The sequence below is a fragment of the Orcinus orca genome, chromosome 1 (assembly GCF_937001465.1).
Source record: "Orcinus orca chromosome 1, mOrcOrc1.1, whole genome shotgun sequence".
NCBI classification, from domain to species: domain Eukaryota; kingdom Metazoa; phylum Chordata; class Mammalia; order Artiodactyla; family Delphinidae; genus Orcinus; species Orcinus orca.
Window position 1 is genome coordinate 200,982,191 of NC_064559.1, and position 17,462 is coordinate 200,999,652.

The 17,462-nt window shown below is 58.8% G+C and overlaps 1 protein-coding gene and 1 long non-coding RNA gene across 2 annotated transcripts; both read right to left on the bottom strand.

The window, feature by feature from the left end:
* Positions 1-645: 645 nt before the first annotated feature.
* EFHD2 (EF-hand domain family member D2) lies at positions 646-17,462 on the bottom strand. Its single transcript, XM_004272423.4, has 4 exons — positions 17,089-17,462; positions 4,805-4,952; positions 3,470-3,604; positions 646-2,433 (listed from the first exon to the last, which is right to left on the bottom strand). The coding sequence occupies exons 1-4, from the start codon at positions 17,391-17,393 to the stop codon at positions 2,302-2,304; spliced, it is 720 nt and encodes a 239-aa protein (XP_004272471.1). The 5' UTR covers positions 17,394-17,462; the 3' UTR covers positions 646-2,301.
* On the bottom strand, positions 10,954-15,178 carry LOC125960868 (uncharacterized). Its single transcript, XR_007470964.1, has 2 exons — positions 15,005-15,178; positions 10,954-14,898 (listed from the first exon to the last, which is right to left on the bottom strand). It is a non-coding gene; the product is annotated as an uncharacterized LOC125960868 (long non-coding RNA).

Consider the following 17,462-nt stretch of genomic DNA (forward strand, 5'->3'; position numbering starts at 1 on the left):
AACTGAAGGGTTGGGAAGACTTTGAGACCCTCTCATTGAACAGGTGGGGTGACTAAGACCCAGCGGGAGCCTGATCTGTCCAAAGCTACACAGGGATCACCTGGCTCTTTGCCTTTCATCCAACCACCCGTCTGCAGGGGAGGCTTGGGGTGCATCTCTGAGTGTGGCAGAGAGTCTTGGGGGGCTCTAGGGTGCCTCAATCCAGAATCCCCGTGGCCTCGGTGCCACCCCTGGTGCATGTCCTCCTCTGAATGAACTTGCCAGGCAGGGCGGCTGGATGGGTAGGGAGGGGCACGAGCTGTGGACCAAGCAGCCTGGAGCTGCCCCGCTTGCCTGTGTGCCTCTGGGAGACTTTCTGAGTGTCTCTGTTCTTATCTGGGAATAACACAGCACCCCCAGCCCCCTCCTGGGCTGGCTGTGCAGATGAAATGAGCTGTTATATATAAAGAGCTTAGACTAGCCCCTGGTGACAGCAGGTGAGCATCAAACTCAACCTCCCATTAGGAAGAGTCCCTCTTCTCCCTGCTTCTGAAATGACATGGGAGCCACCTGAGCCAGTGCTGCCCCAGCACCCAGGTGACCTCATCCTGTCCACTCCTTTCCCAGCCCCTCCCCTCTCCCACCCCAACAAGAACCACACACACATAAGAATATAGAATTTTATCTTATTTTAGTTAAAAAAAATAATCGTACCACCGAATGAAGAAGTAGCCTTTTTTTTTTTTTCCTTTTTCTTTTTTGGTGAGAAGGGAAGAGAGAAAAAAAAAAAGCAATAGGCCAAAAGAAAAAGACCTTTTTATATTCATCTGTATAAACATATCCGCTAAGGCAAACGCAATCCAGGGCCAAGGCTGCTGCACTGGGGTCAGTACCTCCTAATTCCTGCAGATTCTAAGGCCAAAAAAATAAAACCTCTGCAAGTCCAACTCTGCAAGTCCAACAGGAGTTTTGTGGACTCTTGGGGCATTTTACTAAAATAAAGGGTTACCGAGTTTAAAAAGCAGTGACGCTGTCACAACACACACTGAAAGTTGCATAACTGTGGCCTCAGTGGCCATGCGTTTGTTTGGACTGGAGGACGGGCACAGCTTCACGACATAGCAATGGACACAGACGCACGTACACACAGACACGCACAGCGAGCACATCGGGAGCCGCGTAGGGCCGGGCCGGTGGCACAGGCTTGGCCACGGCCCATCTGGGGATGGGCACGGGGAGGGCTGGGGTCCCCATGCTCCCTCAGGGGGTGGGTGTGACAGGACATGTCCCGTTGCTGGTGACAAGGCGGTGAACGTCACTTGGGGAAGGATGGCGTGAGAGAGCCGAGCCAGGCCCCCTGCGCCCCACAACCTGGTCCGTGCAAACCACCTAAAGCACTTCTTGGACGCCTCCTGGAGAACGGAGACGTGCTGGTTTCCTTCCCTATGAAGGGGCCAATCCCTCCTCCCCACCCTCTTCTCTCCAGAGACCCTCAGGCTGTTCAGGGCCAGGGAAAGCGGGGGGGGGGTGGAGGGGACCAGGGACTGGTGTTTCTGCCCTCAGAGCCTTCCCTGCCCACAATCCGTGGCATGGCCGGCAGAGTGTGGGCCCTTGAGGTAGATTGGCACAGCTGCCCCCTCACCCTGCCTGGCTGGGCCCCAGAGAGCTGGGGTCTCCTTGCCAGCATGGGGTGCCAGGGGCCTGGGTCCCTTCGCCAAGATAGAAGCCCCCCCCCCTTGATTCCAGCAGAGAGAGGAGGCAGGGCCAGAGGAACAGGTGCTGGTGATGGGGAGCCCGGGTGCCACCCATCAGCTCTATGGGGCCGGCCACGATTCTTGCCACCTGTCGCTCCCCCAGTCAAGGGGGGGGCGCTCGAGGGCCCCAGGAGCAGTGCAGCCTGTGGGTTAAGGGCAGGTGGTCTCTGCAGGGGTAGAGGAGGAGGTGGAAAGGGAGAGGCACAGGGAGGAGTGTGTGTGCAGGCAGCCCACTGGCAGGGAGCGCCCTAGAGCCAGAAGCAGGAGCGGCTGCAGCAGGCAGTGGGCGGCCAGGAGGCGAGAGGTGCAGGACTGGCCAGGGAGGGCTGGGCCAGGCCGGGAGGCGGCTGGTGCCAGGGCCTCAGGGACAGCGGCAGGGAGCGGGGAGGGGCCGGGCCGCTCTGGGAGACCCCTCAGCCGGCTTGTTCACAGACACGTGTAGCTTTTTAGCATGGTCCCTTCAGACAGAGCCGAGGATCAGGCTTGGCCTGCGGTCTGCCGGCCCTCACCACCCTCGCCCGCGGGACTGGGCGCTGGGGCCGGGGCCAGGCGGTGGGGCGCAGCCTCGCTACTTGAAGGTGGACTGCAGCTCCTTGAAGGCAGCCTTCCGCTGCTTCATCTCCTCCGCCTGCTTCTTCCTCTCCTCCTGCTCTGCCTTGATCTCCTCCTCGAAACGGCTGGACACGTTCATGGCCTGGACCTGGGGTGGGGTCGGGGGGGAAGTGGCTCAGAGCCGGAGGGGCTCTCTCCGGGGTCTCTTCTGGTTCCGCTGTCCCCCTCCCCTATGCACACACAGCTCTGCCTCCCACTAGCCTGGTCCTGGGCCAGGTACTTCAGTCACCTCTCTGAGCCTCACTGCTTCCACTTACAGCCTGGCGCTCAGTAACTCCGACCTCATGGATACGTTGGGAGGATTGAAAGAGAGAAGACATATTCAGTAGCTGCTGCAGAGCACGGGTCCTAGAAATGTGAGCTTCCGAAGCTGCTATTCTTACCCTGTCCCCTGTCCTGGGAAGCCCAGAGGCACACCTGGTCCCACTGATGAACCCGGAAACATCCCATCAACCCTAGAAGCCCAGAGGGAGGTGGGAGGAGGCCTTCAGAAGGACTGTTCTTAGCTAACATGGGGAGGGGGAGAAGCAAGAACAGGCAGGGGCCCCGGGGCCCGGGGAGGGCAGGATCCAGGAACCATACTTGTCCCCTGCATCTGAGCGTGTGCTGAAAGGGGAGGGTACTGTGCACGGCGGTGGCCTCTGGGGCCCATCATACTCCCTCCCGGCTGGGGCTGGCGGGGCTAGTGTCTCCCAGAGGCCCCGGGAGCCAGTGCTGTGTTTCTGGGCCTGCTTCCTGTCTCCCGGGCCCACTCTTTAAGGCCCAGTCCTTTGCGGGTAGTGGCTCCGGGTACAGGGCTGGGGCAGCTCAAAGGGGCCCCTGTCACCTCTTCAAGAGTACACACCCCTCCCTCACCCACCTCTGGGGCAGGGAGAGAAAGAGAAGCTGGAAAGGATCACAGGCTGGACGGGAGGGGACAGAAGCCAGGAGCGCCGTGGGCCCTGACCGACCCAGGAGGGGCGGCAGCTCCCCACCCCCTGTCTGCGGTCTCAGCAGGGACAGGAAGGAGACATGCTGACCCTTGAGCTAACTCAGGGCCCCGGAGTACCCCGGCCACACCTGTCCTCACGTGGGGGTCAGGGCAACCCCAGCCTGGGTTCCACACCTCCTCCCATATTCCTTACCTTAGCCTCAAAGAAGCTCTTGGCCCCCTTGACGCCCTCGGTGGACACATCGATCTCAGAGAGGCGGGCCAGCACGTGCAGCCCGCTGTCCTCCTGCAGCTCCCCAGCCGCTGCCTTGCGGAAAATCAGGAGGAACTGCAGCAGGGAGAACAGAACACTGATGCTGTCAGGGAGAGAGGGAAAGGGGCCAGAGCCTGCCCACACCCGGGGCCAGCTGCAGGCCTCCCCGGAAAGGAGGTACTCACAGGCCTGGGAGCTGGAGGTCCGGGCTCTCCGTCCTCCATGCTCTGTGTCCTGCACAGGCTGTCGCGTCCCTCCCTCTCTGGGCCTTGGTTTGCCCATCTGTACGATGGGAGGCTAGGTGACCTGTCTCCTGCCCCCCCCCCCAGGACTGGGGCTACTGCAGGCTGCTCTGCCCATGCTCAGCTCCCGTTAAAAGCCTCAACCTACCTCTTGCCTTTGTTTCCCCTGTTCCCCAAACCAATCCGCTCTAACTTCCATTTAGTGAGTCCTAAAGGTACATGGCTCTGCCCATTTTACAGAGCGAGGAAGGCTCAGGGGCAAGAAAAAACCTGCCCCAATCTCAGCACCAGAAAGCGATGGAGGCAGGATTTGAACCCGGGTCCGGACTCCAACCCATCATCGTGTGCTGCTCGCACCTTCCTCCCTGGACTCGGCTCCCCCAGGCGCCCCCCTCCCCTCCTCTCGCCCTGCCTCTTCTGTGCTTCCTGCCCGTTCTCCTCCGAGGCCCAGCCTGAGCCTTGACTCTCCAGAGGCCACCTCTGGCCTTTAACCCTATGCTGCCCGGGGACCAGTGCCCTTGCTCTCTGGCCTTGAGCCTCTGCTTCCTCCTCCAGCAAACAGGCTCGTTCGTGGCTCCTGTCTCAGAGTGAGGCCTGAGTGAGATTCGGAGTGTGAGGTCACCCAGCTCAGCGCCCGGCTCCTCTCGGACCCGCAGTGCATGTCCCTCCCCCATCTGTCCCCTCTTCTCCTGAAGCACAGCATCCTGTTATTTCCTCTCTGAGCATCTCCCCCTCTACACGCCAGGACCCCCGGGGCACAGGGCCTTTCTCTGTACTGCCACAGCCCACACGGGGTCAGGTATACAGAAGTCACTCCAGCAGTGCTCACTGCGTGAAGGAACGCACGTGCCTCTGTCTCACTTAGGCATCTCAGAATCTCCCCAGGTACCTGCTCTAGGATCCGCTGACACCTCACTCAGCCAACTATGAGCCACTCGACAGTGGCCGTTCACGGACAAAGTCGCTCAATGACAAAGAGGGGTTAGTTTCTCCCCACCCCCCGGTGTTGCCCCCCACAGGGAGTGGGGCTCACCTCTCGGAAGCTGAGCTTGCTGTCAAAGTCCTCATCCACCTCCTTGATCATGTTTTTCAGGCCCAGGTGGGTCTGGGGGGCTCCAAGTTTCTCCATCATAAGCTTTAGCTCCATCAGGTCAATGAAGCCATCCCGGCCGGCATCGTACCTGTGAGCACAAAGAGAGAGGCCTAAGGACATCCTGCCACCTCATACCTGACCAGAGTGGTCATAAGCCAGAGTACAAGGAGCCTGGGGGCTCAAAAGGTGCCTCCCACCAACACGTCATCTTATCACAGCTGGAGAGGACCTCGGCCCAGGTGGACTCCCGATTCGAGGCCCAGCTACTGCTTGGTTACCTCTGATGATGGGGAGCTCACCACGTGACCTGGCAGCCTCCTACATGTTGAACAGTGCTAACTTTTGGCCAAATTTACCTGCTACACAAGGCAGCAGAAACCACAGCCCCTCTCTACTGAATGAGATGTGAACAAGCAGGGAGGGAGAATTTACAATACCATGGGGGTGAGGATTGTGACGGGAGGCCCTGAAGTTAGAACTCACTGAGCATCTCCAGGTACCTCCACAGGCACTCGAGGGACATCTTGGCTCCATCTCTCCCCCTCTCCCTGTTCCCACGCAGGAGGAAGCAGAAGGTATCACATGTCTCAGGGTAGGGCCAGAGGTCACAGGAGGGAGGGGCCACTGCTAGTTTTCTGGAAGGTGGCCTGGGGTGTGTTCTGGGAACAAGTTGTGCAGGGTGCCTGCAGTGAGCGGCAGGGATCCAGCTGGGTGGCTGGAAAGACCTGGAACAGTGATTACATGATGACCGTGCCTCTGTCCTGCACATTTCAGGTCTCTTTTTTCTACCACCAACAGCCTGGCAGAGAGAGGGACAGGGTGAGGGGCAGAGTCTAAACGTCTCGCTCGACTGGCTTCCTTGTGGTAAGAGCTTGGGTCAGAGCTGGGCTCCAGGCCCGTGCCCTGGCTGGGGAGGTGCTGCCTGTGCTGGGAGCACACAGCATGGCAGATGTGGGTGCTGCTCCCACCGCCCAGCCAGGCCTCTTATCAGGCGGACCAAGCAACCGCCCTGCCTGTCTCCTGGTGGGCTGGGGAGAGGCATCTCAGCGCTGGCCACATGGGCCTTCTGAGCCTAAAGAAGCTTGTGCAGTCCCCGAGGCCTCAAGACGGCTGGGTGGCAGCGCTGGTGACAGCAATATGACATACAGGGGCTGAGTTCCAGAAACTTCCTGGAGACTTGGAGTTCCTACACAAACACACATCTCATTCCTGTGGCCTCTACAGGGCTTCCCAATTCCCCTCACCCATCTCTAATTACACATAAGCTTCACATGACTATGGACATCTGACAGCAACCACTTTTTGAAATCTATCTTTGTGCTGGGAAATTTCCATACTTTATTTTATTTAATCTTCATAATAACCTTCTTGTATAATGGAAGCTCAGAGAGGTTAAGTGGCCTGCCCAAGGTCACACAGCAGTGAAGGAAGGGGCTGGGCTTCTACCCCACGTCAGTAGGGCTCATAAACCTGCACATTTGCTGGGCCCCACCCCCCCACCCCCTACCACTCATGTCCTGGGGTTGCCAGCAGGACGGAGACATCTGCCTGGAGCGCTGAGCAGAGCATTTGTGCAAGGGGTAAAAATAGTTCACGAACAAGTGAGTCAGTGGTTGGAAGTGATGCAGCACCGGAAGATAGGTCTCTGGGAACCCTGCAGGGAACACGGGGTCCTGAGGCCTTTTTCCCCACCACGGGGTGAAAGGGTCTGGGGTGAGAGCAGTGGCCACAGCCGAGGCGGAAGCAGATGCGAGAGGATGTGGTGGAGGGTTGTGGGACTCGGGAGGGTCAGGGAGGCCAACGATCCCGTGGTCCAGGCTCCGCTAAGAGCTGGAGGGGCCCTGTGGGGGACACGGTGGAGCCCCGCCCCCCTTCCATCTTCGGAGCCTGTTTGCCAGTGGTAAGGGGCTGGGTGGCTGCTGCATGAGCCTTAGTGACCGGTACTGGAGCAGCCCTGGAGCGTGGCCAGGTGAGGGAGTCAGTCTTTCCCGGGGCAAGTCACGTGGATGCCCCTCCTCAGCGTCCCTGTGGAAGACAAAGCCCCCGCCTCTTTCTGAACTCGGGCTCCAATGATGACATGTCAGGGCTGGAGCAGACTGCTTGGGCTCCAGGAGACAAGGCAGAGAACCCCCGGTATGATGGTGACTCTTCCGTAAGGTCACTGCGAGGACTGGGTACGTTCACACGTGACAAGCACTTCACACAGCGCTGGCTCCAGAAACAGCAGCTACCAGCGCTATCACGAGACTTTGTTACTTTTATGAAGCTCCTACTATGTGCCAGGCATTTTTCTCTGCGCTCAGCTATCCTGGGGGGTCAGAGTTATGTCCCCATGTGACTGATTAGGGGACAGGGGCTGGAGAGGTTTGGGCACTGGCCAAGGGTTCAGACGCCCCTCCCTGTGATGCCCACACTCTACTCTCTCTACCGCCCCACCTGCCTCCCTTGAACCTCAGCTTTATTTACTGCTCAAGGGTTACTCCTGCAGCGAGGGGTGGCTCAGTTTCAGAGGAAGTGCAGATAAAGTGTCCAAACTTGGACAGAAACTTGGGCTCTGGATCTCGGTCTCTGGCAGCTCCCAGCCCTGGCTGGGCTGCAGCTCAAACCGCGGCGTGAACCGCTGCCTGTGTCAATCAAGCATCAATCAATGACTGCTTCCGGGCTCCTGCCCCCAGGGGGACAATGCAGGGGCTGGCCACACTGGAGGGGGTTGTTCCCACAAGGCCCCCGGGGGAGTGGACATCTACCATGTGCCCTGGGCTGTGACGTGGGTGGGCTCTGGGTCATTGGATCAGCCAGGTTCCTGGGTAAACCCTGGAGGTTTGTGCTCACAGCAGCTCTGCTGAGACTAACCCCAGCTCTGCCACCTGCTGGCTAGGTGACGCTGCTCAAGTCACATGACCCTATGAACCATTGACATCATGGAGATCAGACCCATCCCAGGTTTGCGGCAAGAGTTAAGAGATGATCCACCCGGATTCTTAGCACAGAGGCTGGCCCACAATAAGTACTTAATCATTACACGCTAGCTACAGTACTACTACTGCTAAATTATTATTATCGGTAACATCTACCTCTAGGATTTGAGATAAAGGAGATTGTGGATGTAAAATGCCTAGTACCTAGTATGTGCTTAAACCCTGCAATTTCTTTAGAATAGGGGCTGTTGAGAACTTTTTATGTGCCAGATACTAGTTAAGTTCTTTGCACATATAATATAAAAATGGTGTTGATAGTGAGAATAATAATGGTAAAAAATACAATTTCTCCCTCAGGCACCAGTCCTGATGGTGCATGGCGGGGAGGAAATGCTTGTTGTAGACTGGCCTGGAGGCAGCGGGTGGACACGATGACCCAGAGGTCCCTCCAGCATCTTCTCTGAAGGTCCCACTACTTCCCTCCCCCACCCCCATTAGGCCTGATTCAAGGACCCCGCCACTTGGGGAGGTGAAGAGACAGCCGGACAGAATCTTTTGCTCTCTCGCTGGGCAGAGAGAGAGAGAAGCCTCGGTCCTGGATTACTCTCTTGTTCTTCCTGACAGGGAGGGAAGTGACAAAGGGGGAGACTGCCTCTGTGCCACCAGCAGGAGGACGACTGGCAACCCAGGAGAGAATGGTGTTCTAAGATGCTTGGAAACAGGCATCTATCCCTGACTGGGGAGAACCTCTCTTCCCTCAGCCCGCTCCCTGAGCCGCAGCTGAGGCTGCAGGTGGCTCAGAGGATCCAGGAAAAGAGCCCGTACCCAAGATCCGCCGGGATGCCTGGTCTACCCCCTTCATGTCATGTAGGGAACTTGGGGCCCAGAGTGGGTAGCAAGCAGCCCAGGGTCACACAGCTGGAGAAAAGCAAGATTCCCAAAGTTGTAAGCTTTCCTCCCTGCCTGCCTGCTTTCTTCTTGGGAAGGCGGTCCCATGGAGGGCCCCAGATTCTCAAGCCTGCAGGGCTGGGGGAGACTGGGCTGAGAGGAGAGGCTTGGGCCCTGCCTGGGAGGGCCAGTTCCATCTGGCAGGACTGACAACAAAGCTCCTGGGCTGGGAGCTGAGCACTTTTCTCCAGCACTGGAGGGAGGCGGCTGCACCTGGTGCTGTGCCCACATGCCTAACCACCACCCCTCTGAGCCTCCCCCTGAATAGCTCTCGACGGGGAGGGCTCAGCAGCTGCCGCCCCGGATGCTGGTGACGAAATCCCCTCCCATCCGCCCTTGCACGTGGAGCAGCGGCCACCACCCAGGCAGACTTTGCCCCTTTGGGCTGCAGGTCCCATCCGGCTGATGGCTCCTCCTCCCCCGGTTCTGATAACCCGGAGATACGGGGGTGAGAGCAGTGGCCGGCTCCTACAGCGTGCAGGGCTTGCCCTTATTTCATAACAATATTATCATTAGTGGCTGCTCTTGGCTGGGCACTTACTATGTGCCAGGCACTGTGCCAAGTGTTTCGTATCAGATCCTCACATGAACCCCATGAAGCAGGCATAAATATCCCCATACTACAGACGAGGAGACTGAGGCTCAGGGAGAAAGTGACTGGGCCAAGACCATAGCTGACGAGGGCACACCTGGGATCAGAACCCTGACCTGATGAAAAACATGTGCTTTTAACTACTATGCTGCGTCTTGATGCCTACAGACCCTGCACCAAAGAAACTCAGGCTGGGAAGGATACTGGAGGCCACCTCATTTAGCCATTCATGAGGGTCAGATACACAGTGCAGTTTTCCTGCTTGGCATCTTGAATGCCTCTAAGGACGGGAAGCTCACTGCTTACCTAAAGCAGCACATTGTGGCTCTGGAACTATTAGAAACTTTCTCCTCACGCACGACCCTCCCCACCCACCAGCTGTGCTGTACAGTCTGAGAGCAGAGTGAGGAGTCATCACAGCTGCTGCGCAAGGGGAGGGTGGGAACAGCTGATCTGGGAGCATAGGGGACCCCAATTCTCTCCCTTCTAGTTCCCATCCCAGGCCTTTGCTCATGGCCCCTCTGCCCATGGGGGTCCCAAGGAGGACAGACAGCTGGAGAGAGTGGTGTTTATGGACCGCTGAGCCCCCAGGCCCACCTGGCTTTGTTCTCAGCATTCACAGACCCGGTCTTCCTCCATCCTATCTGGGGAGGCCCCAGAGGCTCCTAGGCCTCTACTCTTTGACCTGCAAAATGGGAAGGCAGGTTGCTTGGGGCAGGAAAGTTCTGGACAACAGGGACATTTTGGCCTTGCTAGCTGTTACAGGCAGGTTGGCTTGGCCCGCCTCCCCGTGCAGGTGGACGCCCACAGGCTCGGTGATGACGGCCGGCAGTGCCCATCCGTTCCTGCACTCTCCCACCCCCAGACTGCCTGACTCATGGGGGGAAAGCCCAGCCTCTCACCACTTCCTCCAGTCCTATCTGCGGACTCTGACACTTGATCTGTTGCCCTGTGTCAGCCAAGGAGAGGGTGTGTGAGTGCATACGGGTGAGTGTGTGGCTGGGGGGTGCTCACGCCTCCTCCACGGCTTTCCGATAAGTCCAAGGATCAAGTGGGGGCCCCCAAGGCTGATGGCAATTGCTGGGCGCTGTCAGGACTTGGGGGCGTCCTAACCTCAAGTTCGAGCACCTAATGCTGAGCCCACCCTGGGAGGGCAGCTCCCTCCACATGTAGTTTCAGCAGTGGGTCTCCCCCCCCCAGGCTCTCCCCTGTGCCGCCTCCTTCCCTGCCTGCCCCTAATAATAATAATTATTATAAAAGTGATTGCAAAGAACATTTACTGAATGTCTAATATAACCCAGTGTTTACTATTTAACTTAATCTTTCCTCTTGTTTTCCCCTCACTGCCCAGACTAAGTAACGTGGTGGCCCAGTGCTTCTTAAACCTTAATGCGCACACCCGGTGAGCCTTGTTAAAATGCAGATTCTGGGCTTCCCTGGTGGCACAGTGGTTGAGAGCCCACCTGCTGATGCAGGGGACACGGGTTCTTGCCCCGGTCCGGGAGGATCCCACATGCCGTGGAGTGGCTGGGCCCGTGAGCCATGGCCGCTGAGCCTGCGCGTCCGGAGCCTGTGCTCCGCAACGGGAGAGGCCACAACAGTGAGAGGCCCGCGTACCGGGGGGTGGGGTGGGGGAAGCAGATTCTGACCCAGTAGGCCTGGGGTGGAGCCTGAGCCTCTGAGCTTTCTAACAAGCTCCTGGCGGACACTGACGCTGCTCTCTTCGGGTCCCATGGGAGAAAGGGACGTGGGAGTCAGAAGGACCCTCGTTCAAATCCTGTCTCCACTCCTCAAGTCATGGAACCCTCTCTGAGACCCGGTCTTCTTATCTATGAAAGGGGTGATGATCATCTTCCAGGATGCCGAGACAGGATTAAACAAGAGGCAAAGTGCCTGCAATGGAGATGCCACAGCAGCCCTCTGTCTGCACACAGCTCAGGCGTCCCTGGGCCCGGCTCCGTCAGGCTGCACCTTTCTGGCCTGGAACCCTCGCTTCTCTAGAGACCTTGAAAAGCAGAAGTCTGCCGAGGAGCAGGCTGCTGGGCAGTCAGAGGGAACTCGGCTGATGGAGGATGTGGGGACTGTCCCTGCTGAGGCCACAGGGCGACTCTGCTCCTGGCTGGGCTGGCCCTGCAGAAAGGGCCCTAGGCAGCAGGGCTGGGTCTCCTACAGCCGAAACCAGGCCCTGAACCCAGAGGCACAGAGGAGAGAAGGCAGGAAGGTGCAAACCAAAAGGGAACCGAAAGTCCCTGGGGGGACGGAAAGGAGAGGTGACTCAGAATCAGAAGGGAAGTAGGAGAGCAGAGGACAGGCCTGAGGCCAGGAAATCCTCCCTCCCCAGGGGTGTGGGGCTTCTCCCCAGAAAGGCAAGCTCCTGGCTGCTGCAGGGGGAAGGACCCAACCTCTGAACCCCCAGAGGACCTCCCCCCTCACCCCCTCACCCCCCGCCTAGGCTCTGGGACTCCTCCTTTCCCATAAACGCAGCCCTCACTTGGCCTCGGGAGCTCCCAGTAGGCAGACCTGGTTCTAATCCTGGCCCTGCCACTTATTATAACCTTGAGCCTTGCTTTCCTCATCTGGCAAATGGGGATAATGACAGCACCCACCTCCCTGGGCTGGTGTGAGGATGAAGTTCAGTTCCTGAAATAACACACCAGGCTCCATTGGGCCTGGCGGTCCCATTTAACAAGGAGAGGGTGTGGCGGCGGGGGGCTGGCTGTGGAGGGCCGGCGGCACGGCATCCCTCAGGAGAACTTCAGTCCTCGTCATAGAAATAAAGAAATGGAACCTGCCGTTTCCAGCCCGGTGGGCCCATCCTCTCTATCCCCCCAAAGACCCACCCCTCTATGCCACTGCTCTCCGTGAGACTTTAAGCTTCTTGAGGGCAGGAACTCTATTTTTCCCTTAATTCTCTGGACCTTGCACACAGAAACTTAATAAAATATGATCAAAGGAATGGACTTTAAGCTTTTCAAAATCATCATCTATGTTTTTAATAGCCCACAGACCAGACACAATGGTGGGCTCTCTACAAAGGCTCAGGACTTTTTTTTTTTTTGGCCGCACGGTCAGGCGTGTCGGTTCCCCGACCGGGGATTGAACGTGGGCCCTTGGCAGTGAAAGGGCGGTGTCCTAACCACTGGACCTCCAGGGAATTCCCTAGGACTTTTTAAAACTTAATCCTCAGGACTTTACCAGGCAGGTTCTTTAGCCCCAGGGGAAACAGGCGCTGAGAAGCAGAGCACCCCGTCCGGGCGGTGGCAGACGGGCACTGGAGTCCTAGTTTTGTGTCATCCCAGGGCTGCTGTCTGCGCTGCCCTTTTTTCTGCCACCTGCCTTCCACGTAGTTAAGTGATCATGAATTCGGTTTCCCATTTTTGTTATTTATCAAAGCCATATGTAGCCGTCAATGAAAGTGTCGGTTCAGCAGGAGGGAAAGAAGGTTCTCATGCTGGGTCCCCGTCACTCCGGCCCAAAGCAAGAGGGTTCTTGCCAGTCTGGCAGGCCGGGCAGCTCCATGGGGGTAGGTAGAGTCAGCCAGTGGCTTCTGTGGAGGAATCTCCGTGCTAGGCGCCACCACCAGGGCTGGGGATGGTGGCGACAGGAACCTGGAAAGTACTTATTTTGTGCCAGGCACTTCGTCACAACCTTGTGAGGTGGGTTCTGTTATTCTCCCTGTTCCAGGGTGAGGAACCGGGGCTCAGAAGGGTTTACGTGCCTTGCCCCAGGGCCCAAGGCTGGGATTCCAACCCAGGGCGGCTGACTCTAAAGGCCCTGCCCTTAACCACTGCACCAGACAGCCCTCCAGGAAGGACGAGGCGGTGGTGCTGCTGTGAGCTGCAGGAGCCTAGGGCGACACCAGGGAGGCGTAGCAGGTGGAGAGGAGGGGAGGGCAAGGTGGGAAGGAGAGAGGGAAGCCCCCCTCTTCTCTGACGCAAGGGGTCATGAGATGAAGTGGCTGGGGACGAGGCTGGGCAGGGCAGGGAACTAGGACATCTTCCTCGGATTCCACGGCAGGTTCAGAATTACATGGCTGCCTTCCTCCCTGGCAGGTCTCGGCTTACATCACCCTGCAGAGCCCCACGCAGGCTGTTGCCAGGCCAGAGGTGGCTGCCCCTTGCCTGGAGGGTTCCAGAGCAGCCCTGGATGGATGGGCAGGCAGAGGAGGGCAGAGGGTCGGATTAGAGGTGAGGGGTGCAGCCTGAGGCTGCAAGAGGAGGAAGGACTGAGAGTCCAGGTGCCTCCAGGTGCCTGGCACCTTGCCAGAGCTCTGCGTGCATCACCTCCCCCCGCCCCACCTCGAGAAGCAGGGACCGCTTTTCCCACTGTATAGATAAGGATGCTCTGGTTCAGCCACTGAAAACCTCCCCAGGAATGTCACTACACCTTCCTGGGCCTCAGTTTCCTCTTCTGTAAAATGGGGGAGAAGCATTGGTGACAACGCCGGAGGTCTCTCCCAGATGGAAACTACCAGCAGCGTGAGGTCAGCGATGACGGAAAGCCCGTCTACCTTCCCTCTGCCCCCTCTCTTCTCCCTCCATCTCCATCCTTAGGAAGTATCTGCTGATGATCACTGAATGGATGAACTGGAAGACCCTGGAAGGCAGTTCTGCCATCCGGGAGGGTTCTGGACGACTCAGAACTAAGGAAGTCATTGGTGAATCACCTTTGGGAATCATCAGATACATCATGCTCCTTTCACAGATGGGAAGACTGAGGCCCAGAGGGGGCAGGCAGACTAGGTAACTGAGTGGCAGAGCCAGGACAAAGCCCCACTTCCTAGCTCCTGGCCTCCAAGACAAGTCCAGCTCCCAGCTCCCTCTGCCCTCTCCCATCTCCTGCACTCTCTCTGGGGGATGGATTCCCAGGGGGGCCAGGCTCCCCTCCCCTCTGCCATGGGAGCTGCAGATCAGGGTGGAAGTGTCCCAGCAGAGCCCTGGCTGTGATCCTTGGGCCCTGCTTGGACCCAGGAGGCTGCAGCACCTCTTGGACAGCAGAAGCAGAACGCGAGTTTTGTCTTCCATGAGAGCCCGTCTGTTGGCTGTTCACAGGCAGGACTCGGCTGGGCTGGGCTCGGCTGGCACAGTGAAGCCTTGTTTCCTTGAATACAAAATGTGCAGCCTTCCATCCACGCCAGGGCCCCCGGCGGGTGGTACTTCCTTCCCTAGAATCTCCCTGACCCCTTCCTGCCCCCCTCACCCCTGCCAGTACCTCATCAGGCAGTAGTGGTGCCAAGAGGGGGCTTCCAGGGGTTCAGCTCCCCTCAATTTTCAACAAAGTACCCCTCGTCAAACTAACAGCCAACAGCCTCTGTAAAAAGTGAGCTCGCGCTGCAAATGCAGCTTCATGACCATTCCCCTAGTCACGCGTCCCTTCCAACCAAGCTGCAGCCTCCCAGGTCCCTGCTCATTCAGCATGTCTGGGTTCTCCAAACAGCTCCTTCTTGTTTTTGGCGGGCGTAGAGGGGATGAAGCCTAAGAGAATGACTCTGGTGGTGGGTCCACGTGGGAGAAACTCAGCCATGCACACGGAAGCGGGTGTTGGCGGGGTGTGTTTCCCCGCGTGGAGGCAGACGTCTGTGACGGGAAACCCAGGAGGGAAGAACATGGGTTTTGGAGTCACAGACCTGGGTTTAGATTATGACTCCATCATTTTTTGAGCTGTGTATTCTTGGCAAGTTACCTAACCGCTCTGTGCCCAGACTGTCCAACTGCGGCATGGTGGTGACGACAGTTCTATGTCATGGGGCTGCTGGGAGGAACGGAGAAGCTCCTTAGTCCTGCGGCACTGATGGTGGCCGCATTTGAATAATCTCCCTCGTACTTCATGGGCGGCGGGGGGGGGGGGTGGGGGGGGTGGGGGGGGTGGGGGGGGCAGGGGGCGGGGCAGAGTCTATAAGGAAGTTCTGACTGCCTTCTATTGAGGCTGCGATCCTGGAACTCCTGCTCTCCTGATAGGGCCAGTCTTTTATCAGGAAGAAACTTGAGAAGAACTCCCAGACAAGACCCTGGAGCCAAAGAAGCAGGCTCCTCAAGGCCCAGGGGTCTCCATGCAGAGGCCTGGAGTGGGGTTAAGGACTCAGTTCCACCCCAGGCTGACCCTCGGAAAAACATGGGGCTCCCAGCCATCCAGGTCTGAGAACCAAAAACCTCTTCTGCATTGGGGCCAAATGCAGAAGCAGGGCCACAGCAAGCAGTGAGGAGTGGGAAAGAGCCTTTCTCAAGCTGGGGGGTTGCAAAACCCTCCCCCCGCCACCCCGGGCTTCCTGCTTACGGTCCGAGCACACTGCCCCAGCCAAGGTGGGGTCAGCGCCCCTTCCTCTCGACCTTGGGCTGCCAGACCTCCTGACTCCCTCACCTGAGACTTGGCCTCAGGACGGTTCTACCTTTTGGATCCACTTCCAGATCTACTCCAGATCACACCCCTGGGCTGTTTTCCCCTCCAGCCAGGGGCAGGGGGGATGGTCAACAGGAGGTGGGCAGGGAAGAATACCAAAGGGAGGGGGGCTGAGTACCTTCACCCCCGCCCCAGGCCCCCCTCACTGCTCGGGGTGGGGCAGCGTGGCTGACCATCTCAATCCCAACTGGGTGAATGCAGTGATGGACCGGAAGGGGACCTGGAAGCCTTTCTCTCTAGTCATTTCACAGAGATTTAAAGTTTTTTTTGTTGGGGGAGGGGGAAGCCCAGAGGCCTGGAAGGACCTGCCCAACCTGCTGAGGGCATGGGGTATGGAATTTAAGGATGGAGTAAAGGTAGAGGTGAGAGCTACCAGCCAAGTCAGATGGGAAGGTGTGGGGTGTCAGGGACCCTGTGTGGGGAGGGAAGGGGGCACGCGGTGGAGGAAGGGAGGCAAGGAGAGATGGGGCCTTTCTGACAGAAAACAGGGGGCAGTGACTGCAAAGCTGCTGGGTGTCGCGGGGAGACGAGGGTAAGAGGAGGGAGGGACGGTCTGCGGAGGGAGGCGGGGACTCGGCCCTGCAGGGACGTGGCTGCGGGTGTGTGTGTGTGTACATACCTGCCGAGTCAGGGGCAGGGAGGAAGCGGTCCCTCCCTGGGGAGATCACCTGAGGGTCAAGGGCTGGGGTCCTGGCTAACGGAGTGGATGAGGGCAGAGGTGGGAGGGGCCGAAGGGTCTTTGACACAGTTTGCTGGCAGATGCTGAATAAGTGGAGGGGACGCGGGGGAGGGGTCTCGGCCCAGAACCCACGTTGAGAGGGATCTGAGATAAGCAGAGTAAATGAAAGGACCCCAGTAAAAGGAGTGGTCACCTTTGTTGAGGCGCTGGAGGGTGGGGTGTGTGTTTTAGACCCGCGTTTGGTGGGGGGGGGCGGTTGGGAATTCAAGTAGCTGAGGAGGGGGAGAGGGGGCCACGGGGTCCTCAATCTCGGTGTGCGCGCGTGTGGAGAAGCATCACTAACAAGGCCAGAGAACCGGACCCTCCAGACCCCTGTGCTTATCTAGAAGGAGCCGCGGGGTCCCCCACTCCGCGTGCGCGCGTGCGGTGTGTCGGGGGCAGCGTCACGGTGAGGAGGGGTCGCGTGCCAGGGGCCGCGGGTCCCCAGACCCATATGCGTGGTAGGGAGGAGGTCCCGAAGCCTCGTGATTATCTGGAAGGGGCCAGGGGTCCCCGCCCCTGGTGTGTCAGGGATCGGGGAGCTCGGCTGGCCGCATGGGTCCCGGGACGGCGCGGGGTCCAGGGTTCGGGGGCTCGGGAGCCGAGGCCGGCTCTCGGGGTGGGTGGGGAACCGTATCGGGCGGGCACTCACTGCTTGAACATCTTCTCCATGTCCTTGATCTGCTTCCTGGAGAACTCCTTGAACTCGGTGTAGGGGTTGAAGATGCGGCGGCTGGGCGACTGGGGCTCGCCGATGCCCTGGTTGAGGTCGGCGCGCCGCAGCAGCTTGGCGCTCAGCTCTTCGTCCGCGCTGCCCAGCGCCTCGGCCGCCTCGTCGGGTGCCCCCGCCGCCGCCGCCGCCCCGTTCAGCCCGGGCTGCTCCGGGGCCTCGACGCCGCCCTCGCCCTCCATCTGCAGCCGCCGGCTCAGCTTGTTGGCCAGCTCGTCCGTGGCCATGGTGGCCCGCGCGGCGCTCGCCCCCGGACCCTGCTAGTCGCGCGCCCGCGCCGCCTCTGGCCGCGCTCT